The sequence below is a fragment of the Enhydra lutris genome, unplaced genomic scaffold (assembly GCF_002288905.1).
Source record: "Enhydra lutris kenyoni isolate GAN:26980312 unplaced genomic scaffold, ASM228890v2 scaffoldscaffold37, whole genome shotgun sequence".
Classification (NCBI taxonomy): Eukaryota; Metazoa; Chordata; class Mammalia; order Carnivora; family Mustelidae; genus Enhydra; species Enhydra lutris.
In genome coordinates this window covers 621,640-648,659 of record NW_019154121.1, presented here as the reverse complement: position 1 = coordinate 648,659, position 27,020 = coordinate 621,640, and the positions used below count along the sequence as shown (strand labels likewise).

General features: G+C 35.8%; 1 protein-coding gene across 2 annotated transcripts in view; it reads right to left on the bottom strand.

Annotated features, from left to right (window-relative positions):
• Positions 1-27,020, bottom strand: part of LOC111154469 (progesterone receptor) — a 98,352-nt gene that overhangs the window by 47,149 nt on the left and 24,183 nt on the right. For both annotated transcript variants that reach the window (XM_022514080.1, XM_022514081.1), the window contains exon 3: positions 8,214-8,330. In XM_022514080.1, coding sequence (XP_022369788.1) covers positions 8,214-8,330 — 117 coding nt within the window. The remainder of the gene's footprint in view (positions 1-8,213; positions 8,331-27,020) is intronic.

Sequence of the window (27,020 nt, the reverse complement as noted above, 5' to 3'; positions counted from 1 at the left end):
CTTGGGATATATTTCCAGTTACAGTACTACCCATTGATTCAAAAAGTACTACATATCAAATATTTTAGATTAAATGATGATGAATTCTGGCAAATGATTAGCTGACTTACAGATTGGCTGTACTGAGAACCAAATATCCTGCTGGCAAAGTTTTGTGAAATTAGTTTGAATAAAATTATTCATGAAATGTGACACTAGACATACAATACTTCTAATTCAGTAGATTTTTGCATGTGACTTAAATTCTTGTGTTTAACTAAATTAATGCAATATATAAGTAAACATTTGACTATTTTATCTATATCCCCAGAAGTTTATGTATTAATTTTGACCAGAACACATTTGCATCTTTTAAGTGGGAAAAATGGGGGACTTTCCCTACCAGCTTAGTCAGTCTGGGACAGTTTCAGTTTATACCTGTTATTCCAGTTTAGTTATTTTTTTAAAAGATTTTATTTATTTATTTATTTGATAGAAAGAGCGAGAAAGCACAAGCAGGGTGAGGGGCAGAGGGAGAAGCAGGCTCCCTGTTGAGCAGGGAGCCTGATGCAGAACTCAATTCTAGGACCCTGGGATCATGATTTGAAACTAAAGGCAGACACCTAACTGACTGAGCCACCCAGGCACATCATCCTAGTTTAGTTATTGAGCGCTCCATTTCATCCTCCGAGGTATTCTAGTTTGGATGATGACTTTTATAGTCACTGGCCATATAAAGTAGTATACTGATTGAAGTAAATTACACAAAAGGAGAAAAATCCATAAAATTTGGGGGGAACTGGAGCACATAATATCAATAAGAAACCTTGGAAACACAACAAAATTGAGGATATTACAGCTGGACAATGATAACTATCTACTCACATTTCTGCCTCTTTCTTACTATAATCTCTGAGGTTAGGGATATTTACTTCTGAATTGAGTTCTGTCCGATAACAGAAGCAATTCTTCCCTTAAGCTGAAGAAATATAAAGAAAATGAAGTCAATTATAATAGCTTTGCACCAACATGGTCTTGTTGCCCACCCTTTTCTGATGCTAAATTAGTCTATGTCGCTGGAATGGTATCTTCCTCTTTCTTCCCAGTTCTGAGTCTTCTATAAAGCTCTCTTCTTTTATTCTATTTCTCACTGAGCATTTGTGTTGTTAACTAGAACCAAAGTCTCTCTTCCAAATGAACACCAGTTTCTCTGTCTACAGAGGGAGAGAAGTCTCCCCTTGAATAATCCCATTTCTTGATGGTTGTGTATTCAATCACTTCTGCTTTGGTCAATTTGCTCCATCTTCCATTATAAGAGTAGAAATGCTGAAGTAAGTAAAATGAGGACACACTACAATCCAAGCTCATTCAAAGGCTTTCAATATTTCCAGATATGAAAAACAATGATAATTGTATTCCTACAAAATCCCTTTCCTTGCAGTGACTGAAGAGATGGGAAAATTTCACAAGAAAGTCACACTTCATATGGAAGACAAGTAAGAGTTCATGAAGACTAAAGGGAGAATGATACAGACAAAAGTAAAATACATGCAAAAATAGGTGAGAGCCTGTGACTACAGTATAGCTTCCCAAAGGACTGATGGGAGAAGGACTTAGGAAAAGAGAGACTACCTATTAGGTAAGGAAAGGCTCCATGTGCTGCCTTTAGGAACCTGGGTCTTATTTCATGAATAGTTTGTTAGAAAAATCACTGATTCCACCGCCTACAAAATAGTCAAACTCCAGATACCAACTGGCACAAAGTAACTTTGAAGCTTCATTGCTGTTCCCAGTAAATAATTGGCTTTTCTGAAAATTGAGTGAAGTTTTAGGATACAAAATTAATATATAGAAATCTGTTGTGTTTCTATATACAAATAACAATGTATCAGAAGGAGAAATAAGAAAATAATACCATTTAAAATTGTACCAAAGAAGAATAAAATATCTAGAAACAAACTTAATCAAGGAGGTGAAAGACCTGTACTATGAAAACTATAAGACATTAATGAAAGAAATTGAAGAGGACACAAATGGAAACATATACTATGAACTTAAATTGGAAGAATTAGTACCATTGAAATGTCCATGCTATCTAGAGCGATCTACAGATTTAGTACAATTCGTATTTGCCAATAGCATTTGCCATAGAACTCGAACAGATATTTCTAAAATTTGTATGGAACTACAAAGGAACTTGAAGAGCAAAAACAGTCTTGAGAAAGAAGAACAAAGCTGGAGGTATCATAGTTGTGGATTTAAAGATATACTACATGAGACAGGAATCCATCAGAATCCTAGAGGAGAACATAGGTAGTAATCTCTTCGAAATAAGCCACAGCAACTTCTTTCAAGATATGTCTCCAAAGGCAAAGGAATCAAAAGCCAAAATAAACTTTTGGAACTTCATCAAAATCAAAAGCTTCTGCACAACAAAGGAAACAGTCAAGAAAACAAAGAGGCAACCCACGGAATGGGAGAAGATATTTGCAAATGACAGTACAGACAAAAGATTGATATCCAGGATCTATAAAGAACTCCTCAAACTCAACACACACAAAACAGACAATCATATCAAAAAATGGGCAGAAGATATGAACAGACACTTCTCCAATGAAGACATACAAATGGCTATCAGACACATGAAAAAATGTTCATCATCACTAGCCATCAGGGAGATTCAAATTAAAACCACATTGAGATATCACCTTACACCAGTTGGAATGGCCAAAATTAGCAAGGCAGGAAACAACATGTGTTGGAGAGGATGTGGAGAAAGGGGAACCCTCTTACACTGTTGGTGGGAATGCAAGTTGGTGCAGCCTCTTTGGAGAACAGCGTGGAGATTCCTCAAGAAATTAAAAATAGAACTTCCCTATGACCCTGCAATTGCACTACTGGGTATTGACCCCAAAGATACAGATGTAGTGAAAAGAAGGGCCATCTGTACCCCAATGTTTATAGCAGCAATGGCCACGGTTGCCAAACTGTGGAAAGAACCAAGATGTCCTTCAACAGACGAATGGATAAAGAGGATGTGGTCCATATACAGTATGGAGTATTATGTCTCCATCAGAAAGGATGAATACCCAACTTTTGTAGCAACATGGACAGGACTGTAAGAGATGATGCTGAGTGAAATAAGTCGAGCAGAGAGAGTCAATTATTATATGCTTTCACTTATTTGTGGAGCATACAAATAGCATGGAGGACATGGGGAGTTAGAAGAAGGGAGTCGGGGGAAATTGGAAGGGGAGGTGAACAATGAGAGACTGTGGACTCTGAAAAACAATCTGAAGGGTTTGAAGAGGTGGGTGGGTGGGAGGTTGGGGGAACCAGATGGTGGGTATTAGAGAGGGCACGGATTGCATGGAGCACTGGGTGTGGTACAAAAACAATGAATACTGTTATGCTGAAAATAAATTTAAAAAAATGATTAATTAAAAAAAAGAGATATACTACAAAGTTGTGGTAATCAAAACAATATGGTACCGGCACAAAAACAGATGCACAGATCAATGTAACACGACAGAAACCCAGAAGTAAACCAATCTTATAGGGTAAATTAATCTATGACAAAGTAGGTGACAATATGTAACAGGAAAAAGTCTCTTCAATAGTGCTGTGAAAACTGGATAGGTATGTACAAAAGAATGAAATTCAATCACTTTCTTACACCATCCACAAAAATAAACTCAAAATGGATTAAAAACCCAAATGTGAAACTGAAAACCATTAACCTCCCAGATGAAAACACAGATAGTAATCTCTTAAACATCAACCTTAGCAAAATTTTTCTAGTTAGGTCTCCTCAGGCAAGGGAAGTAAAAGCAAAATTAAACTACTGGACTATATCAAAATAAAAAGCTTTTGCAAAGTGAAGGAACCATCAACAAACCAAAAAGGCAGCCTACATAATGCAAGGAAATATTTTCAAATGATATATCTAATAAGGTCTTAATATCTAAAATGTATAAAGATCTTACATGATTCAACAACAATAACAAAAAAAAAACAGATTAAAAATGGGCAGAATAGACATTTTTCCAAAGAAAACATACAGATGGCCAACAAACACATGAAAGATATTCAACATCACTAATCATCAGGGGAATGCAAACCAAAACCACAATGAGATATCACCTTACACCTGTCTGAATAATAGAATCAAAAAAGACAATAAATAACAAGTGTTCACAAGGATTTGGAGAAAAAAGAAGACTTGGGCCCTGTTCATGGGAATGAAAATTGGTGCAGCCACTATGGAAAACAGTACAGACATTCCTCAAAAAATTAAAAATGGAAATACCATATGATTCGGTAATTCCTCTACTGGAACTCAAAGAAAACAAAAACACTAATTTGAAAAGATATATGCACCCCATGTCTATTTCAGCATTATAAATGATAACCAAAATATGAAGCAACCCAAGTGTCCACCAATAGATGAACAGATAAAGAAGATGTGGTATATATATGCACTGGACTCAGTCAAAAAAAGAATGTGATTTTGCCATTTGCAACAACATAGATGGACTTTGAGGGCATTATGTTAAGTGAAATATGTCAGAGCAAGTCAAATACCATATGATTTCTCTTATATTTAAAATCTAAACAAATAAAAAAGCATAAATAGACCCATAAATACAGAAACCAAACATGGTTGCCAGAGTGAAAGGTGCTGGGATGATCACCAAATAGGTGAAAGGGAGTGAGAAGCACACGTTATCTATCCATGAAATGAGTAAGTCACAGGGGTGAAAGCTACAGCATAGGGAATTAAATCAACGAATCTATAAATCAATAGAATTCTATGACAGATTGTTGTTACACTCGTGATGAGCCTAGCATAATATATGGAACAGTCAAAACACTAAGTTTTATACCTGAAACTAAGGTTCCTTGTATGTCAAGTATATTTCTATAGAAATTATACACACACACACACACACACACACACACACACTCATACACACACACACATACATACATGAGGGGTACCTATGTGATTCAGATGGTTAAGCATTTGCCTTCAGCTCAGGTCATGATCCCAGGGTCCTGATATTGAGCCACACATTGGGCTCCCTGCTCAGTGGGGAGCCTGCTTCTCCCTCTCCTTCTATGGTCCCCCACCTGCTTAGGCTCTCTAGTTCTTTCTGTCAAATAAAGAAATAAAATCTTAAAAAAAAAAGGAAATATACATATAAAAGAAAAAAAACTACAAAAAGCTTATGAGTTCATACTCATGTGTTTTTTTAAAAAAACTATTACATTGTATGCATGCTATCAGATATATTGCCTAAGAAATAGTTAAGTGATGGAAACATCACAATTCCAGACTTCAAGTTATATTACAAAGCTGTAGTGATTAAGACAGTATGGTACTGGCAAAAAAAGAGACGCATAGATCAATGGAACAGAAAAGGAAACCCAGAAATGAAACCACAACTATACGTTCAATTAATCTTTGATAAAATGGAAAGAATATCCAATGGGGGGGAAAAAAAAGGCTCTCTCTTCAACAAATGGTGTTGGGAAAACTGGACAGCAACATGCAGAAGAATGAAACTGTATCCTTTCTTACACCATACGCACACACACAGAAATTCAAAATGGATAAAAGACTTAAAAGTGAGACAGGAAACCATCAAAATCCTGGAAGAGAACTGGAAAACATCATGAAAAAGAACAAAACTGGACCACTTACACCATACACAAAAATAAATTCAAAATGGATGAAAGACCTAAATGTGAGACAGGAAACCATCATAATCCCGAGGAGAACTTGTAACCTCTTTGACATCAGCCATAGCAAATTCTTACTAGATATGTCTCCTGAGGCAAGGGAAACAAAAACAAAAATAAACTATTGGGACTACATTGAAATAAAAAGCTTCTGCATACTGAAGGAAACAATCAACAAAATTAAAAGGCAAACTATGGAATGGGAAAGATATTTGCAAATGACAGATAAAGGGTTAGTATCCAAAATCTGTAAAGAACTTATCGAACTCAATGCCTACAAACCAAATAATCCAGTTAAGAAATGGGCAGAAGATATCAATAGACAATTTTCTAAAGAAAACGTACAGATGGCTAACAGAAACATGAAAAAATGCTCAACACCACTCAAAATCAGGGAAATAAAAATCAAAACTATAAAAAAAATCAAAACAATAATGAGATACCATCTCATGCCTGTCAGAATGGCTGAAATGAACAACACAAGAAACAACAGGTGTTGGCGAGTGTGTAGAGAAAGGGAAACCTTACACTGTTGGTGGGCATGCAAACTGATGCTCAGTCTGAAAAACAGTATGCAGGTTCTTCAAAAACTTAAAAATAGAATGACCCTAGGATCCAGTAATTGCACCAGTAGGTATTTATGCAAAGGATAGAATCAAAGAAACAGAAACATCATATGATTACATTTTAATTTGAAGGGATACATGTACCCTGATATTTATTTTTCAATTTTTAAAAGATTTTTCATTTATTTATCTATTTGAAAGAGAGAGGGAGGGAGAGAATGAGAAGGGATTAGGGGCAGAGGGAGAGGGAGAAGCAGACTCTGTGCTGAACAGGGAGCCCAACAAGGGGCTTGGTGCCAGGATCCCGGGATCATGACCTCAGCCGAAGGCAGATGCTTAACTGACTGAGCCACCCTAGTGCCTGCACCAAAATGTTTATAGCAGCATTATGAACAATACCCAATGTATGGAAAAAGCCCAAATGTCCATCAACTGATGAGTGGATAAAGACATGATATGTATATATAATGGAATTTTACTCAGTCATAATAAAGAATGAACTCTTGCCATTTGCAACAATGTGGATGGAGGTAAAGTATATTATGCTAAGCAAAATAAGCCAATCAGAGAAAGAGAAACACCATATGATTTCAATCACATGTAGAATTTAAGATACAAAGCAAATGAACATGGGGTGAAAAAAGGAGAGATGCATGCAAACCAAGAAACAGACTGAAGCTTATTAAAGGGGTGTTGGTAAGGGGGATGGGTGAAATGGATGGGTGGTGGGATTAAGGAAGGCACTTGTGATCAACACTGGGTATTGAATGTAAGTGATGAATCACTAAATTCTACACCTGAAACTAATATTACACTGTATGTTAACTAACTGGGATTAAAATAAAAGTTTGAAGAAAGAAAAAAAAAGAATACTTGAAAATAAAAACTTAAAAGGGAGGATAGAACAAAAAGGAAATATATTTGTAAGGGGGAAAAGGGGCACTTGGATGGCTCAGATGGTTAAGTATCTGCCTTTGGCTCAGACCATGATCTCCAGGAACTGGGATGGAGCCCCACATTGGGCTCCCAGCTCAGTGGGGAGAGTGCTTCTCCCTCTTCCTCTCCCTTTGCTTGTGCTCTCTCTCTCTCAAATGAATACAGAAAATCTTAAAAAAAAAAAGAAGGGGAAAAAAGAAATAGCTAAATGAAATGAAAATAAAGGATTCAGGAGTGATTCCTTTCCCTGATACTTCCTATTAACTCACCCTGTATCATATTTTTGGTAGCCCTTATCATAATTTGACATAAGTATTTATTGCTTCTGTCCCCAGAATGTAAGCAGATGGTAGGTTTCTTCTTGGGCAGATGGTAGGTCTTATTTATGTATTTATATGTGTGTTTATGCATGTATATATGCATGTATATATGTATGTATGGATGCTACACTCCCAGAACTTAGAATAGTACCTGGTAAATAGTAAGGGCTCAATAAATAGTTACTTAAAGAGAATGAGGTAGGGATGTAGGATGGGAGAGATTAATGGGGAGAAGGAGAGATGGAGATCAATGTACTTAATCAATTCACAGGATCAGTTTTTGAGCTGGAAAGAACTTCAGTGCTCCCATTTTATGGATAAGGATACTGATGCCCAGAAAGGGTTGGTGACTTATCAGAGCCACACAGATAATCAATGTCAGAGCCTAGATCCAACTCATGTAACTTACTAAGAAATTGGTGAACTTCTCATAATATCTACTTATAAGCAATATGGGTAAATGGAGGCTTACTACTTCTCATAACAACCTCAAAATAATGAAAATCTATAGTTAATGGGATACTAATGGTTACTTAATCCAGACAACAATAATCATGACAGAAAAAGTAAACCAAGAACAAAGATGTATAAGAAAACTAGAATTTCCTGATCCATGGTTTTAGAGTGTAAATACTCAACATATTAATGATGAAAATATAAGCATTACCTCCAAGGACCATGCCAGCCTGACAGCATTTTCTAAGGCGACATGCTGGGCAGTTTTTTCTGCGGATTTTATCAACAATGCAGTCATTTCTTCCAGCACATAAATAGTTATGCTGCCCTAAAAAAACAAAAAACAAAAAACAAAACACACACACACACACACAAAAGTTATCTATGATATCTAAATACCATTGGAAATTTTATGCACTGACAACTTTAAAAAGTGCACATCAGTGAGTGGATTACTGTCTCAGCCAGGCTTTGGCTTGGCATACATGAATGTTGGCGATGCTCCAAGTCTATTTAATACTTTACCTGTGTCTTCAGAAGCCTTAATGAGATGAACGCACCTTATAAATCAATCTGAGGGTTTGCACAATATTTCTGTGCATCTTCTTAATGGTGTCAACATCAGATTGTCCTTAAACCTTTCCATCATTTCAAGATTAGTTACATGTTGTTGGTAAGTATTAGTTCTATAAGACAGTCAAACTGTAGTAAAACTTTTTCTTTCTGACATCTAAAGCATCAAGAACATAGATACAGACTAAAGAATTAAAGGCATTTCTAATATAGGCCATTATAAAATCTATACACTTAATGCTATTGGAATATCCTGGAGCTATCTTACTTTTAAAGGGTCTAATGATTGTGAGTAACACATGAAAAAAATATTACTGATTGTATTGACTTTACTGCAGTTTATTTTGGCTGCAAATTAGAAAATACAATAGATAAAAATAATGATAAAGAGAGAAAAATTTTAAAACAATGAGAAGTATTGAATGAAGGAGAGGACAAGAAGAAATGTGGACAAATGGGTGACCCTGGGATCATATGTGCAGGAGAAATAACATATTTTCAAAAGGTCTGCAAAATGAATTTAATATTTAACCATGATGATATTAAACCACAAATATGTTCCATTTAATAAAGATGGACAATCTAATTTATTTGGGTTGAACAAAAAAAAAAAATCTCAGCTTAAACACATAAACCTTAATTAACTGGAAAATTTACTTTTTTGCATGCTTTATTTTTGAATAAAGTCTTGTAACACAGACTGAGTTTTTAACATCTTTAGCTTATACTTCTTTTTTTTTAAGATTTTATTTATTTGACAGACAGAGATCACAAGTAGGCAGGCAGAGAGAGAGGAGGAAGCAGGCTCCCTGCTGAGCAGAGAGTCCGATATGGGGCTCCATCCCAGGATCCTGAAATCATGACCTGAGCTGAAGGCAGAGGCTTTATCCCACTGAGCCACCCAGGCGCCTCTAGCTTATACTTCTTAAGTGTGAAAAACGATTTTAGAAGATTGTTGAATTTCCTTTAATATTTTATATTAGTCAACATTAAAATCAGATTTACTCTTCTGGCCAAAGTTTATGGTAAAGGAACACAGACGTACCTTAAACATTTGATTAATCAAGCAGGGGAAAGGATATGTCATCTGCCCTTTTTGAAACCTGATGCAATATTGCCAAAGGTCTGCAATAGAGCACCACGTTTTCCTCTTTCCCCTTGGAAAATATTGTTTATAGATTAGGGTAGGAAAAGCAAGGGGTGATTACTATTACATCTTTTCTTTTAAATTATATATTCTCTTTCATTTTATGTTCTAGCTGTACCAACATCCTTATATTTCCCCCAAATTTCTCATGTCTTTATGGCTCTCCTCCTTTTTCTAAATTTATCTGCTTGGCAAACTCTTGGTTATCTTTCAAATCTGGTCTTAACTGACTCCAGAAAGACCTAGACATTTCCTCTGTGTAAACAACTAAATATCCAATATGTATGTATTGTAAATACTGCTTGACTTCCTTAGGTTTTGTGAAGTTAAAAACGAGGTCTTTTGAAACTCTTATGTAAATTAAGAGTCCAATAAATATTTGTTGAATATATGTGTACTTAATTATATTTATTTTTTCACTTAAAGCCATAACTATGGTTGTACTCAACAATATAAACTCTATAATAATATTTTACTTATTATCATATATACTAAATTTTAAAAAATCTGTTGCTCCAGATTTTTAGCACCTTTCAATGTTTTTATACAGAATGCCTGTTATTTCAAGAAAATTCTTGCATTTTTACATTAATAGATCATGAGTTAGTATCTTTAACAAGCTTATTTTTTATACTTTTATTGTTCATTATAATTTTTAAATTCCAGTATAATTCATATAGTGTTATATTAGTTTCAAGTGTACAATATAGTAGTTCAATGTTTCAATATATCACTCAGTGCTCATCATGGTAAGTGTACTCTTAATCCCCTTTATCCATTTTCACCCATACCCCCCAACCCACCTTCCCTCTGGTAACCACCAGTTTGTTCCTTATATTTAAGAGTCTGTCTTTTTTTTCCTTTGTTCATTTATAACAAGCTTATTTTTATTTATTTTTTAATTTATTTATTTGACAGAGAGAGAGAGAGACAGCAAGAGAGGGAACAAAAGAAGGGGGAATGGGAGAGGGAGAAACAGGACTCCCATTGAGCAAGGAGGCTGATGCGGGGTCAAACCCAGGGTCCTGGAATCATGACCCGAGTCAAAAGCAGATGCTTAATGACTGAGCCACCCAGGTGCCCCAGCAAGCTTATTCTTAACATCTACCTTTGCAAAGACAGAAGTCCTTATTATTTCTGAAATATTTATATTTTTAAAATTTTATTTTATTTTTTCAGTGTTCCAAGATTCATTGTTTATGCACCACACTCAGTGCTCCATGCAATGCATGTCCTCCTTAATACCCACCACCAGGCTCTCCCAACCTGCCCCCCGCCCAAAACCCTCAGTTTGTTTCTGAGTCTCTCATAGTTCTTCTCCCCCTCCAATTTTAATGATCTGAAAAAAGGGATTACTGAATGGCTGGCTATACTTATATATTATTTCCAACTGCTCTCTGCATTTAATATATTAATATAACTTCAAGTGTTACTATTATTAAGAGAATCATATTCTGTGAAAAAAAGCACTATTAAAATGTGAGTTGGTCATTTTATGTGCCTAATGACTTGTAAAATTTTAGATACATGACAAAAATTCCATTTTGTTTGAAATGAAGTCTTTATTAGCTACAAAGAGATTTACCTTTAAAATAAGAGTTCTATATTATTTATGTGGCCTCATAAGCATAAGTAGTCACAACATTTTTATGCCTTTCTTTGAAAAGGAGAGGGAAACATGTAGAAAAGAAGGGGGAACATGTAGTAAAACAGTGAGATAAATGAATATATATGTTTAACAGATAAAGAACAAAGACAAGAAAGTTGGTATGGTATGATTCATGAAGTATGGCCTTGAGGCAACTGAGCCCATACTTATGGAGGGACTGCTTCCACCACAAACAAATGTTGAAGAAAAACAAAAGCATGTTGTTTAATTACAATCTAGAACAGAAAAGGAGTGGGGGGGCAATCCTAATAAGCCAGAAATTAAAAAAAAAAAAAGAGAGGGTAAACTGGAATGGACTGTGGTCAAAAAAAGCTTCAGATCAGATATAGGACTTAGAAGCCAAGAACTCGGGTTTAACACCCACAAGGGCCTGGGATTTGTGGCCACAGTCCCACTGGGAGGAGAGTGTAGTAACTGAAACCTACATAAAATGGAGAATCTCAAAAGGCTGTCTTTCCATGAAAAATGGGTTAGAGAACACTACCCAAACTATGCTGATGAAGCCAGGAATCTGCCCTCAAATTTTGGGTGGGGAGAGGAGCCACCCATGACTAAAACCAAAATATACAAATATCTTGGCCTTTGAGAGAGTGATTTTCTCTACCACGTGATGTATGAACCTGTGCCAAGAAACAAATAGTTGTCTAGGACCAGTAAAACTCTTAGGGAGAGCCAAATGCAAAATTGAACTGTAAGGACAGGTACACATATGTGCAAAAAAAAAAAAAAAAAAAAAAAGAGAGAGAGAAAAAAGAATAAAAAAAAAAAAAAAAAAAAAAAAGAGAGAGAGAGAGAGATGTATCAGAGTATGTATAGAAGCACTGTTTATAATAATCCCAAACTGAAAACGCCAATGATCATCTGTAGAATAACACATAAACAATTTGTTTCATTTTTCAATGCATTATTATACAGCAATGAGAATAAATAGCCTATGCAAAAATATGGATGGGTCCATAAATATAATATGTAAAATAATAGACAAAGAAAAATACTGTATGATTCCATTCATATAAAATCCCCAGACAGTTAAAACCATCTACAATGTTAAAAGTTAGATGGTAGTTACCTATTGGGAGTGACTGGAAGGGGTGCAAGAAGACTTCTGGAAAGTTAATGATTTGCAAATCATTTGACCTGGATGATGAATGAAATTCTAGTTTCATTTATTCAATGATAATTCATTAAGCTCTATACCTCTCTTTGACTACTTTCCTAAAATTACTTATGCCAATAAAAAGCTTTTTAATTTCTTGTTAAAAATAGTTACACCTGAGAGGACAGATTAGAGGATACTCTGATCCAACAGAGGGAGAGGAGTTTATGTAGGACCAACCATTTGAAGTCCAGAAACAGAATAGAAGTAAGGAGAGGAGAGGTAACATGTTTCCAGAGAGAAGAGAGGTGTTACCTACATTATGGGATTACAGTTGGAGCTTTCCAGTGAAATATCCCAAGAATCCCACCAAGTATCTTGCTAGAGAAATGGCCAGCTATAATCATCTACCAAACACAGAAAACTCCAGTGACAGTCATATATGTGCCTGCCAAGTACAACTTTGCCTCTCCTTTTAACCCTTCTCTTTCCTATGCCTCTACATAGAAAAGGTCAAAATCAGCTGTTAAGGGGTCTTAGAAATGTGAGCATGGTAAACATAGAAGAAGGTGATCTTGTCGGTTCTCTGTAGCTTCAGGCCCGCAGCAGTACTGAGCTCTAGCAAAGGATAAATGCTAAATCAGGTAAGAGTTTGAAATTTTGACTATCATGCCGGCCTGTACATTTTGGTCACTGAAGTGAGACTTTTTTTTAAATTAATCATTATGGAAAGGGACCAAAATTTCATAGAGAAGATGGAACAAGAAGCCCATAGAACAACAAGCCCACAGAGCTGCTATTGTTAGAGGTCATGCTATGTTGGCACTGTGAAAATGTGTGTGTGAAAACACACATACAAATACATAAACATATAGATAAAAACCATAACAATTATTTTAATATTGTTATAAATAAAATTGTAAACCAGTGCTTCTCAATGAGACATTTTTGTCTTCCCCTAAACGAGCTCCAGAATTATCTGGGGACAATTTTGGTTCATACAACTGAGTAGTAGATGCTACTGAGGCCAGGGATGCTATTAAACTTCCTACAATGCACAGGAAAATCCCCAAAACAAAGAATTAATAGGCCCAAATGTCAACAGTGCCAATGTTGAGAAACTCTAGTATAAATCATGATTGTCCCATTTCTTAAAAAAGATGTGTTTTTCAGGTTGGTCCACTTAAAATGCCTAGAAGCAAATGCAACCACAGCAGCAATAAACACTGGGATCCAGATTGCTCTGTCTAATATCATTTTCATCTGAAAGGAACCAGAGCTCTTTGGAGGAATGGTTGATCTAGGACTGTGGCAGAAAATGTACAAGTTCAATCTGTGATACTTTGTTATGAATTATTTTGATGTTATTGAGGGTTAATGAAACAGTGTCAAAGCCACACTGACCAAAGACAATTTAAACATCAAAAAATTTATTTCAAGTGATTAAAACATACTGACTATATAAACAAAAATAATGATATTTAAAAAAGGAAAGAAGAAGAGAAAGAGAAAAAATCATACTCACTGGAAACAACAGGATGATGCTAAGGCACAAACTCATTACTTTGAAAATTGATAATCAAGGGGAAATAAACATCTACTAGGCCTTCCAGTGTTTTAAGATTACTAAATTACCTTTTGGAAGAGAGAAAGAACTATAAAAAAGACTTATAGCTGATAAAATCAGAAGAAATAAAAGAAATAGAAAATCATCCTTTTGCAATCCCTAAGGAAATGGTGACTACTTGTCAAGACTGAAAAGACAGTTAAAATACTCCTCTATTTTCCAACCACATATCTGTGTGATGCCACATTTTCTTCATATGCTTCAACCAAAACAACATATTGCAACAGGCTGACTGTAGGCACAGATATGAAACACAGCTGCATTCCATTAAAGCAGACATTAAAATGACTTGTAAAAATGTAAAACAATGTCACACTTTTCACTAAAATTTTTGGTCTGGAAAATTAACATCAAATGATTTTGCTATTTTTTAAATGACTTAATAAAAAGTTTCCAAAGCTTACCATTTTAAATTTACAATATGATAAATGCAGAGAGATATAATCCACATAAACAAAATTCTTTGGGCTCTCAATAATTTTTAAGCATGTATAGGAAAGGAGTCATAAGACCAGAGTGTTTGAGAACCACTGACCTGCACATGACTCCTTCCAAAATGTTTAACCTGAATTTAATTGTATGGGGAAAAACAAACAACGACAACTACAAAAGAGACAAATCTAGATTGTGGGAATTTCTACAAAACAGCTGTTCTGGACTCCTCAAAAGTGTCAATGTCCTAAAAGACAAAAAGAGGTGGGAAGATCTTTTTAGATTAAAAGAGAGGAAAAAGACTTAACCAAAGGTAATACATAGTTCTTGATAGAGCCTTCATGAAAAAACAACCTATATAGGACATTTTGGGAACAAATGGGGAAATCTGAATACTGAGTATATATTAGATAATATTACTGTATCAATATTAAATTTTCTGATGTGATACCGGGGTTATTTTGCAGAATGTTCTTGTCCTTAGGAGATATGCTCTGAAATTTTGAGAAGTAAAATAGGATGCCTACAATTTACTTTCATATGGTTGTGTATAGATATTCATTATACTACTCTTTGAAATTTTATAAATGTTTTCTAGAAGTTAAATTCTTCTGAAGACACAAGCAGAATGAGACGAAGGCTTGGACTACTTTTCCACATTAGCCAGTCTGGGGATTGCTATGTAAAACTGGAAAAAAGACAGGAACAAAGACTGACAGTGTGAAAGGTAGCTAGACAATAATGAAGCATTAAGTTTTAAAGTATCTTCATGTAAGATCCAAGGGTATTTTTTTGTGTTTTTTTGTTTGTTTGTTTTTGTCTTGTTACAGTGAAGGAAAAGGTGGGTGGGGAGGAGGTAAAGAAGAAAACAATTTTTTTTTGAAGTAGTTTCCACATCCACCATGGAGCCCAATGCAGGGGGCTTAAACTCACGATCACGGGATCAAGACCTGAGCGGAGATAAAGAGTTGGATGTTTAGCCCACTGAGCCACCAAGGTGCTGCAGGAGGAAAAAATACTAAGTACACTATGGGTCAATATATTAGGAATTTAACTGGCTTATTTCATGTAATCCTTATAACAAAATAGACACTACATAGGTATTTAATTTTTCCAAAGTACCTAAAGATTAAGTAGACATAAATAGTCTTCAGCTGAGAACAAAGAAGGCACAGAGTTTGTTCCTGAAGAACAGTTATGGGCATTGGGCATCAGACATGAGCTCCTGAAAGGGGCTGCTTGTGAGTTACATAACACTGGCAGGCAGCAAAGGCAGAGAATGGCATGGTACCTCACATCTCTTATATAAGAATGCTTCTAAGCTTCATCCTGAACCAGAGCCCTGCACCCCCTTCCCAAGAATCCAATTTCTCTCAAGTATTAGGCAAATATGTACTGTAGTGGAAGTTTGTCATATTCCTAAACCCTAAAACATAAGTGAGAATATAGTGATACTTTCATCCAAGAATTATAACCCATCCTGATAGAATGCTTGCCAATCCCAACATTTAGTCCTTCAAAGAAGAATTCTAATGTCAGTCCAGTTTTTATTTCTTGGTAATGAACCAGTTTTTTTTTCTTCCCTGTTTAAACTCAGGTACAATCTTTTCTATAAAATTAAAAATGTGTTCAATATACGAAAAGGTGAGCCCTTTCGATATACAAATAGAATTTTTATTTAACTTTTAAATTTATTTCTGTTATCAAAATTCTAACATTATAAGACTTTGAATAAATCATTTAACTTCTTGATGCTTCATTTTCTTACTCTATAAAATAATGGCTCGAAAGCTGTTTGAGAGTTAAATAAAATAATCTGTTAAAATATGTGGGGCTTCTGGGTAGCTCAGTCAGTTGAGCTCACACTCTTGTTGATTTTGGCTCAAGTCATGATCTTGGAGTCCTGAGATCAAGGCATCCTCCCCTTAGAGCTCAGCAGGGAGTCTGCTTCTCTCCCTCTCCCTCTTCTTCTGCTCCACCCCCACTCATGCACACACACTCTCTCTTACTATCTCTAAAATAAATAAACAAATATTTAAAAATACGTAGCACTAGACATAGAATAAATGCTTAATAGGTAGAAATTAGGACAGTTCAATAAGCAGATATTTACTGAATATCTTCCATGTATTCACATTGTTCTAGGTGCTGATGATAAGATCCCAGGAGCTTACTTTCCACAATCAGCTAATACTTTTGTTTGACTTCTTTTTTAGTTTATTCTTCAGAAATACTGATTATTTATGTGCTGAATATCTGCTTTCTATTCATCATACCTGTTATCCAACAGCACAATGATAAGACCACACACTTCATAATCAGACATACTGTTACTCAAATTCTCGTAATTCTACACCTTGAGAAAATTATCTAAGTCTTATTTTTAATACTTTCAAAATGGAAATGAAGGTAAATACGATATAAGGCTATAATATGGATTAAACAAAACAAGATAAAATACTTAGCACACTGGTACATAGTAAACACAACAAATCATAGATTAAAATTTTCATCGATTTGTTCTTTTTCCTTCATTGTGAAGTAATGCCCTAAATATGAACTCTACACAACTTATTTTATTCTATTTATGGTTCCCAATATAGAATTTAACTCTGCTATTACACTTTTGGATCTCACTGTCATATTTTCTTATCTCACCCAGCTATGTTTTCATCTTACTTAGTTAGATCTTTCCTATGACACGTGTTCTTTTTCACAGATGCCATCATCTTTTACCTTAATAATTCAAAGCAGATTCTTACAAAAACGTTTCTTCTGTTTCTTTTGGCAAATCAATTTTAAGTACACTTTTTCCTGAAATCAGATCTATCTATTAATGATGATGTGTTCAATCAAACAACTTGACAAGACTCTAGTGTGATAATGTGACTGTCAGTGGGAGACTGGCAGTCACCAAAGTTCAGTACAGTTAGGACATTTACCAAAGCTGGAAGTTAGAATGAGATGGATGAGTAAGGAATGTCAGGAAATGGAATTAGAGAGGAAAGAGCTAATTACAAAGATCCTGAGAGATGGCCTGGACTGTCAGAAAACTAGTAAAACTAGTAACCAGAGGGTTAATAGGACTAATAAGTACAACTGCAGTAGTTAGTTGATAGTTAGTTGATAGATAATTAGTTAGTTAGTTGATAGGTAGTTATTTTGCAGAGACTTAAGTTTTCACCAAGAAACTACCAGAGGCAATCAGGACCACTGACCTCTTTGAGCATTCACAAGTATATCATGAATTAACTTTTGACATAGGAGGACTTAAAACTCCACCCTTGGAAAATGCCAAGGATGTCATTTTCTGGTCATGGGTCATGTGAAGATGTATGTAGATCTATGCAGGCACAGACAATAATTTCAGTCCTTCCCTACTTACTAATGTCCTGTATGTGACTTTTTAAAACTCAATTTTATTTAAATTCAATTAATCAACATATTGTGTATTATTAGTTACAGAGGTAAAGTTCAGTGATTCAAGTTGTATATAACACCCAGTTATATACAATGAGTACCTAGTACTCATTATATCACATGCTCTCCTTAATGCCCATCACCCAGTTACCACATACCCCACAAACTGCCTCCCCTCCAGCAACCCTCAGTTTGTTTCCTATATTTAAGAGTCTCATAAATTGTCTTACTCTCTGATTTCATCTTGTTTTATTTTTCCCTCCCTACACCTATGATCCTCTGTTTTGTTTCTTAAATTACACATATGAGTGAAATCATATGATATTTTTCATTCTGACTGATTTATTTCCCTTAGAATAATCCATTAGTTCTGCCCATGTCATTGCAAATGCCAAGATTTTTTTAAGGGTTGAGTAATATTCCACTGTATGTTTATATACCACATCTTCTTTATCCATTCATCTGTTGGTGGACATCTGGACCCTTTTCATAGTTTAGCTATTATGGACATGGCCACTTAAACATTTGGGTGCAGTTGCCTCTTTGGATCACTACTTTTTTAATCTTTGAGGTAAATACCTAGTAGTGCAATTGCTAGGTTGTAGGGTAGCTTTATTTTTAACTTTTTGAGGAAACTTTATATTGTTTTCCAGAGTGGCTGTACCAGTTTGCATTCCACCAGCAGTGTAAGAGGGTTCCCCTTTCTCTGCATGCTGGCCAACATTTGTTGCTTCCTGAGTTGTTAATTTTAGTCATTCTGACTGGTGTGAGGTGGTATCTTATTGTGGTTTTGATTTATATTTCTCTGATGCTGAGTGATGTAGAGCACTTTGTCATGTATCTGTTGGTCATTTGTAAGTTTTCTTTGGAGAAATGTCTGTTCATGTCTTCTGCATATTTCTTGACTGGATTTTTTTTTGTTTGCTTGTTTGTTGGATGTTGAATTTGATGAGTTCTAGAAAGATTTTGGATAATAGCCTTATATCTGATAAGACATTTGCATCTTCTCCCATTCTATAGGTTCCTTTTTAATTTTGTTGACTGTTTCTTTTACTATGCAAAAGATTTATCTTGGTGAGGTCTCAATAGTTCATTTTTGTTTTTGTTTCTCTTGCTTTTGGAGATGTATTTAGGAAAAAGTTGCTGCAGGCAAGGTCAAAGGGGTTGTTGTCTTTGTTCTCCTCTAGGATTTTGGTGGATTTCTTTCTCACATTGAGGTCTTTCATCCATTTTGAGTTTGTCTTTGTGTATGGTGTAAGAGAATGGTCGAGTTCCATTCTTCTGCATGTAGTTGCCCAATTTTCCCAACACCATTTGTTGAAGAGACTTTTTCCATTGGATAATCTTTCCTGCTTTGCCAGAGAATAGTTGACCATAGAGTTGAGGGTCTGTTTCTGGGCTACCTATTCTGTTGCATTGATCTATGTGTCTATTTCTGTGCCAGTACCATACTGTCTTGATGATCACAGCTTTGTAATATAGCTTGAAGTCAGGAAAGGTGATACCACCACCTTTGGTTTTCATTTTCAACATTACTTTGGCTATTTGGGGTCTTTTCTGGTTCCATACAAATTTTAGGAGTATTTATTCCAGCTCTATAAAAAATGTCAGTGGTATTTTAATAGGGATTGCACTGAATGTGTAGATTGCTCTGGGTAGCATAGACATTTTCATGATTTTTTTTTCTTCTAATCCATGAGCATGGGATGTTTTTCCATCTCTTTGTGTCTTCCTTAATTTCTTCTATGAGTGTTCTATAGTTTTTTTTTTTTTAAGATTTTATTTATTTGACAGAGAGAGATCACAAGTAGAGAGAGAAGAGAGAGGAGGAAGCAGGCTCCCTGCATAGCAGAGAGCCTGATGTGGGACTCGATCCCAGGACTCTGAGATCATGACTTGAGCTGAAGGCAGAGGCTTAACCCACTGAGCCACCCAGGCAGCCCCAAGTGTTCTATAGTTTTCAGAGTACAGATACTTTACCTCTTTGGTTAGGTTTGTTCCTAGGTATCTTATGGTTTTGGTGCTATTATAAATGGGATGGACTCCTTAATTTCTCTTTCTTCTTCTGTCTCACTGTTAGTGTATATAAATGCAACATATTTCGGTGCATTGATTTTATATTCTGCCACATTGCTGTACTTCTACATGAGTTCCAGCAATTTTGGGATGGAGTCTCTTGGGTTTTCCACATCATTATCATTAATCTGTGAAGAGTGACAGTTTTTGCTGACACAGATGCTTTTTCATTCATTTTGTTGTCTAATTGCTGATGCTAGGACTTCTAGTACTATGTTGAACAACAGTGGTGATAATGGACAACCTTTCATGTTCCTGACCATAGGGGAAAAGCACTATTTTTCCCTGTTGTGAATGATATTCACTGTGGCCTTTTCATACATGGAGTCCACGATATTGAGGTATGTTTCCTCTATCCCTATACTGTGGAGAGTTTTAATCAAGAAAGGATGCTGTCTTTTGTCAAATGCTCTTTCTGCATTGATTGAGAGGATCATATGGTTCTTGTCCTTTCTTTTATTAATGTAATTTATCACTTTGATTGATTTGTGGATGTTGAAACTCCCTTGCAGCCCAAGAATAAATCCCACTTGATCATGGTGAATAATCCTTTTAATGTACTGTTGGTGTGTATTCTTCTGGTGAGAATTTTCCATGTTCATCAGGGATATTAGTCTAGAATTCTCCTTTTTAGTGGGGTGTTTGCTTTTGGGATCAAGGTAATGCTGCCCTCATAGAATTAGTTTGGAAATTTTCCTTCCATTTCTATTTTTTGAAAGAGCTTCAGAAGAATAGGTATTAATCTTCTTTAAATGTTTGGTAGAATTCCACTGTGAGACCATCTGGCCCATATTCCTTTTTTTGGTTGGGGGGTGGTTGATTACTGATGGAATTTCTTTGCTGTTTATGGGTCTGTTCAAGTTTTCTATTTCTTCCTTTTTCAGTTTTGGTAGTTTATATGTTTCTAGGAATACATCCATTTCTTCCAGATTGCCTAATTTATTGTCATATAGTTGCCCACAATATGTTCTTATAATTGTATTTTTTCAGTGTTGGTTGTGATCTCTCCTCTTCCATTCATGATTTTATTAATTTGGGTCCTTTCTCTTTTCTTTTTGACAAGTCCAGGTGGGGTTTATTAATCTTCCTAATTCTTTCAAAGAAGTGTCTTCTAGTTTCATTGATCTGATTCTATTGTTCTTTTGGTTTCTATTTCATTGATTTATGTTCTAATCTTTATTATTTCTCTTCTTCTGGCTTTGTCTTTATTTTCTTTTCTTTCTCCAGCTCCTTTAGACGTAAGGTTAGCTTGCATGTTCAAGATTTTCTAATTCTTTTTTCACAGCCTCCAGATTCTATATTTCAAACACAGGCAAACTTTGTAGTTATGGTGGTTAAATAAGTAACCTTTTTCTCTTTCACATTTTCCTCTTGTTGCTCTTCCATTTTTATCCTTAAGGAACTCAGACATAGACACATCACTTAGGCACAGGTTATCTGACCTTTTCAACTCTCTAAAATCTGACAAATCATGAGTAACCAAGCACAGTGGAAAACTCTCTGTGAATTCAAAATAGTTCATGCATAGACCTATACATACCCACAAATGAATGCATGTAAAATCTGGTGAAGCTGAATAAGGTCTGTGGTCTAGTTAGTAATTTTCTTCCATTGTCCATATGTTGGTTTTGAAGTTGTACTATAGTTGTATGGTCTTACCACTGGTGGAAACTGGGTAAAGGGTATATGGGACTCACTACACTATTTTTGCAACTTTCTTGATTTTTTTTTAGGATTTTATTTATTTATTTGACAGAGAGGATCACAGGTAGGCGGGGGGGGGGGGGGGGGGGGGGGAAGCAGGCTCCCCACTGAACAGAGAGCCTGATGCAGGGCTCAATCCCAGGACCCTGAGATCATGACCAGAGCCGAAGGCAGAGGCTTAACTCACTGAGCCACCCAGGCACCCCTCTTGATTTTTTTTTATCTTATGTTAGTCACCATACAGTCCATGATTCATTATTTGTGTGTAACATTCAGTGTTCATTGAAACACATGCCCTCTTTAATACCTGTCACTGGGCTATCCCATCTTCCCAACTCCCGCCCCTCTGAAATCCTTAGATTTTTTTCCGAAGTCCATCGTCTATCATGCTTTGTCTTCCCCTCTGATATTTCTCCCTTCACTTTTCCCTTCCTTCCCCTAATGTCCTCTGTGCTATTCCTTATGTTCCACATATGAGTGAAACCATGTGGGAATTGTCTTTGTCTGCTTGACTTATTTCACCTAGCATAATCCCTTCTAGTTCCATCCATGTTGATGCAAATGGTAGGTATTCATCCTTTCTGATGGCTGAGGAATATTTCATTGTATATATGAACCACATCTTCTTTATCCATTCATCTGTGGAAGGGTATCTTGGCTCCTTCCACAGTTTGGTAATTGTGGACAGTGTTGCTATGAACATTAGGGTACATGTGCCCCTTCTTTTCACCACATCTATATCTTTGGGGTAAATACCCATTACTGTAATTCCTGGGTCATAGGGTAGCTTTATTTTTAATATCTTGAGGAATCTCCATACTGTTTTCCAAAGTGGCTGTACCAACTTTCATTCCCACCAACAGTGTAAGAGGGTCCCCCTTCCACCACATCCTCTCCAACATTTGTTGTTTCCTGCCTTCTTATTTTTTGCCATTCTAACTGGTGTAAGGTGGTATTTCAGTGTGGTTTCTATTTGAATTTCCCTGATGACCAGTGATGATGAATATTTTTTCATGCGTCTGTTAGCTATTTGTATGTCTTCATTGGAGAAGTGTCTGTTCATGTCTTCTGACCATTTATTGACTTATTTGTTTCTTGAGTGTTGAGTTTGATAAGTTCTTTATAGATCTTGGATACCAGCCCTTTCTCTGAAATGTCATTTGCAAATATCTTCTCTCATTCCGTGGGTTGCCTCTTTGTTTTGTTGAATGTTTCCTTTGTTGTGTGGAAGCTTTTTTATCTTGATGAAGTCCCAAAAGTTAATTTTTGCTTTTGTTTCTCTTGCCTTTGGAGACATGTCTTGAAAGAAGTTGCCATGGCTGATGTCAAAAATGTTATTGTCAATGTTCTCTTCTAGGACTTTGATGGATTCCTGTCTCACATAGAGGTCTTTCATCCATTTTGAGTCTATCTTTGTGTATGGTGTTAAGAGAATGGTCTAGTTTCATTCTTCTGTATATAGCTGTCCAATTTTCCCAATTGAAGAGATTTCTTTCTTCCATTGGATATTCTTTCCTGATTTGTCAAAGATTAGTTAATCACAGAGTTGAAGGTTCATTTCTGGAGACTCTTTTCTATTCCATTGATTTTTATGTCTGTTTTTGTGCCAATACCGTGCTGTCTTGGTGATCACAGCTTTCTTTCTTTCAAGTGTCAGTTTTTTCAAATTGTTTTTTCTCAAACTCAACACGTACAGAATAGAACTCATTATTTGTCCCCAACCCAGCTCTTCTCCCTGTCTTTTCTACATCTCTTAATGGCATTATTATTCTTCTAGTTATCCCTTCTCAAAATATTGTAGTGATGGCTGGTTTTTTTTCTCCCATTACCCATAACCAACTGGATGCCAAGCAATTACTTTTTCTCCTTGGGGGGTGCCCTCCATGTCTGTCTCCTTCTTTTTCTTTCCACATCACCAATTTGTGTTGCTTCATGACTACTGGCCTCAATTATTGTTTGACTTCCTGAATTGTCTCTACAGCTCCAAGTATTTCTCAATTGTCTATAATCTGGTGAAAATCTTTCTAAAACATTTGGATGCCAAGATACTCAACAATGTCCTAGCTAATAGGATCTAACAGTACATTAAAAGGATTGTCCATCATGACCAGGTGGGATTTATTCCTGGGATGCAAGGGTGGTTCAACATTTGTGAATCAATCAATGTGATGGAACATATTAATAATAATAAAAAAGACCAGAACCATATGATCCTCTCAAATGATGTAGAATAAGCATTTGACAAAATACAGCATTCATTCCTGATGAAAACTCTTCAGACTGCAGGGAGAGAGGGAACATTCCTCAATTTCATAAAATCGATCCATGAAAATCCCACAGTGAATATCATTCTCAATGGGGAAAAGCCAGATTATCCCTTAAGATCAGAAACATGACAGGGATGCCCACTCTCACCACTACTTTTCAACATAGGCAATCAGACAACAAAAAGAAATAAAGTCATTCAAATTGGCAAAGAAGGAGTCAAACTCTCTCTTTGCAGATGACATGATATTTTATGTGGAAGATCCAAAAGACTGCACTCCCAAATTACTAGAACTCATATAGCAATTCAGTAATGTGCAAGATATAAAATCAATGCACAGAAATCAGTTGCTTTCTTATACACTAACAATGTAACTATAGAAAGAGAAATTAGGGAATCAATTCCATTTATAATAACACTAAAAACCACAAGATCCCTAGGAATAAACCTAACCAAAGAGGTAAAGTATCTATACCCTAGAAACTACAGAACACTTATGAAAGAAATTGAGGAAGACACAAAAGGAAAACACGGAAAAACATTCCATGCTCATGGATTGAAAGAATAAACATTGTGAAAATGTCAATGCTGTCCAGAGCAATCTACACGTTCAATGCCATCCCTATTAAAATACCATTGGCATTTTTTTCAAAGAGCTGGAACAAACAACCCTAAAATTTGTATGGAACCAGAAGAGACCCCAAATCAAGAAAATGTTGAAAAAGAAAATCAAAGTTGGGGGCATGACATTGCCTGATTTCATGCTTTATTACAAAGCTGTGATCACAAAGAGAGCATGGTATTGGCACAAAAACAGACACATAGACCAATCGTACAGAAAAGAGTCTCCAGAAATGGACCCTCAACTCTATGGTCAACTAATCTTTGACAAATCAGGAAAGAATATCCAATGGAAAAAAGTCTCTTCAATAAATGGTGCTGGGAAAATAGGACAGCTATATACAGAAGAATGAAACTTGACCATTCTCTTGCACCACACACAAAGATAAACTCAAAATGGATGAAAGACCTCAGTGTGAAACAGGAATCCATCAAAATCCTAGAGATTTTCTAGTTTTTTGAGTGAGGCTTGTATTGCTACGTATCTTCCTCTTAGGACTGCCTCTGTTGCATCCCAAAGGTTCTGAACAGTTGCGTATCCATTTGTTTGCATAATTTTTTAATTCTTTAGTTTCCAGGATGACCCATTAAATCTTTAGTATGATGCTCTTTAACCTACAAATATTTGAGTTCCTTCTGAATATCCTCTTGTGATTGAGTTCAAGTGTCAAAGCACTGTGGTCTGAAAACATGCAGGGTATAATTCCAATATTTTGGTACCAGTTGAGACCTATTTGTGGCCCAGTATGTGATCTATTCTGGAGGATGTTCTATGTGCACTGGAGAAGAATGTGTATTCTGTTGCTTTAGGATGGAATGCTCTAAATGTATCTATGAAGTCCATCTGGCCCAGTATCTCATTCAAAGTCCTTGTTTCCTGGTTGAACTTCTGCTTAGATGATCTGTCCACTGTTGTGAGTGGGTATTAAAGTCCCCTAGTATTATTTTATTACTATCAATTTTATTATTAATTGGTTTATATAATTGGCTTCTCCCAAGTTAGGGGCATAAATATTTACAATTTTCAGATCTTCTTTTGGATAGACCCTTTTATTATGATATAGTGTCCTTCCCCCTGTCTTTGATTTAAAATTGAATTTGATACAAGAATTGCTACCCCAGCTTTCTCTGGATGTCCATTAGCATTATAAATGGTTCTCCATCCTTGTTTTTCAATCTGGAGGGTTCTTTGGGTCTATCTTTGTAGATAGCATATGAATGGGTCTTGCTTTTTTATCCAGTCTGATATCCTGTGTCTTTTGATTGGAGAATTTAGCCTATTCACTTTTAGAGTAACTATTAAAAGATATGAATTTAGTGCCATTGTATTACCTGAAAAGTCACTGTTTCTGTATATTGTCTCTGTTCCTTTCTGGTCTTGATACTTTTGGGCTCTCTCTTCACTTATAAGAACCCCTTTAATATTTCCTGTAGGACTGGTTTAGTGACCACAAATTCTTTTATTTTCTGTTTGCGCTGAGTACTCTTTATCTCTCCTTCTATTCTAAAGGACAGCTTTGCTGGATAAATTATTCTTGGTTGCATATTTTTCTCATTTAGCACCCTAAATGTAACATGTCCATCTTTTCTGGTCTGCCAGGTCTCTGAGGATATGTTTGATGCCAGCCTTATGTTTCTACCCTTGTAGGTGCTTAGACCTGTTGTCCCAAGCTTCTTTCAGGATTTTCTCATTGTCTCTGAAATTTGCAAGCTTCACTATTACTTGTCAAGTTGTTGAGCTATATTTATTGATTTTGAGGGGGGGTTCTCTGTGCCTCCTGGACTTGAATGTCTGTTTCCTTCCTCAGCTTCTCAGCTGGGGACCTTCTCAGCTATCATTTTCTCAAATATACCTTGTGCCCCCCTTCTTCTTCCTCTGGGACCCCAATTTTTCTAATATTGTTTTGTGTTATGGTATCACTTAACTCTTTAATTCTCTCCTCATGATTGAGTAGTTGTTTATCTCTTTCTTTTCTGTTTCTTCATTCTCCAACATTTTGTCTTCTATATCACTGACTCTCTCTTCTTCCTCATTTATCCTAGCAATTAGAGCCTCCATTTTTTATTCCATCTCTGTAATAGCCTTTTTTATTTTGACCTGATTAGATTTTAGTTCTTTTACTTCTCCAGAAAAATTTTCTTTAGTGTCTTCTATGCTTTTTTTTAAGCCCAGCTAGTATCTTAACATCATTCTGAATTCTACTTCTGACATATTACTTATATTCATATTGTTAAGTCCCTAGCAGTTAATACTACCTCCTGTTCTCTTTTTTTTGGGGTGAGTTCTTCCATTTTATTCTGTCCAGAGAATAGAAGAATAAGAGAAAAAACAAAAACAGCAACAACAACCCCAGAAAAATATATACTAAGCATATTAGAAGAGATCA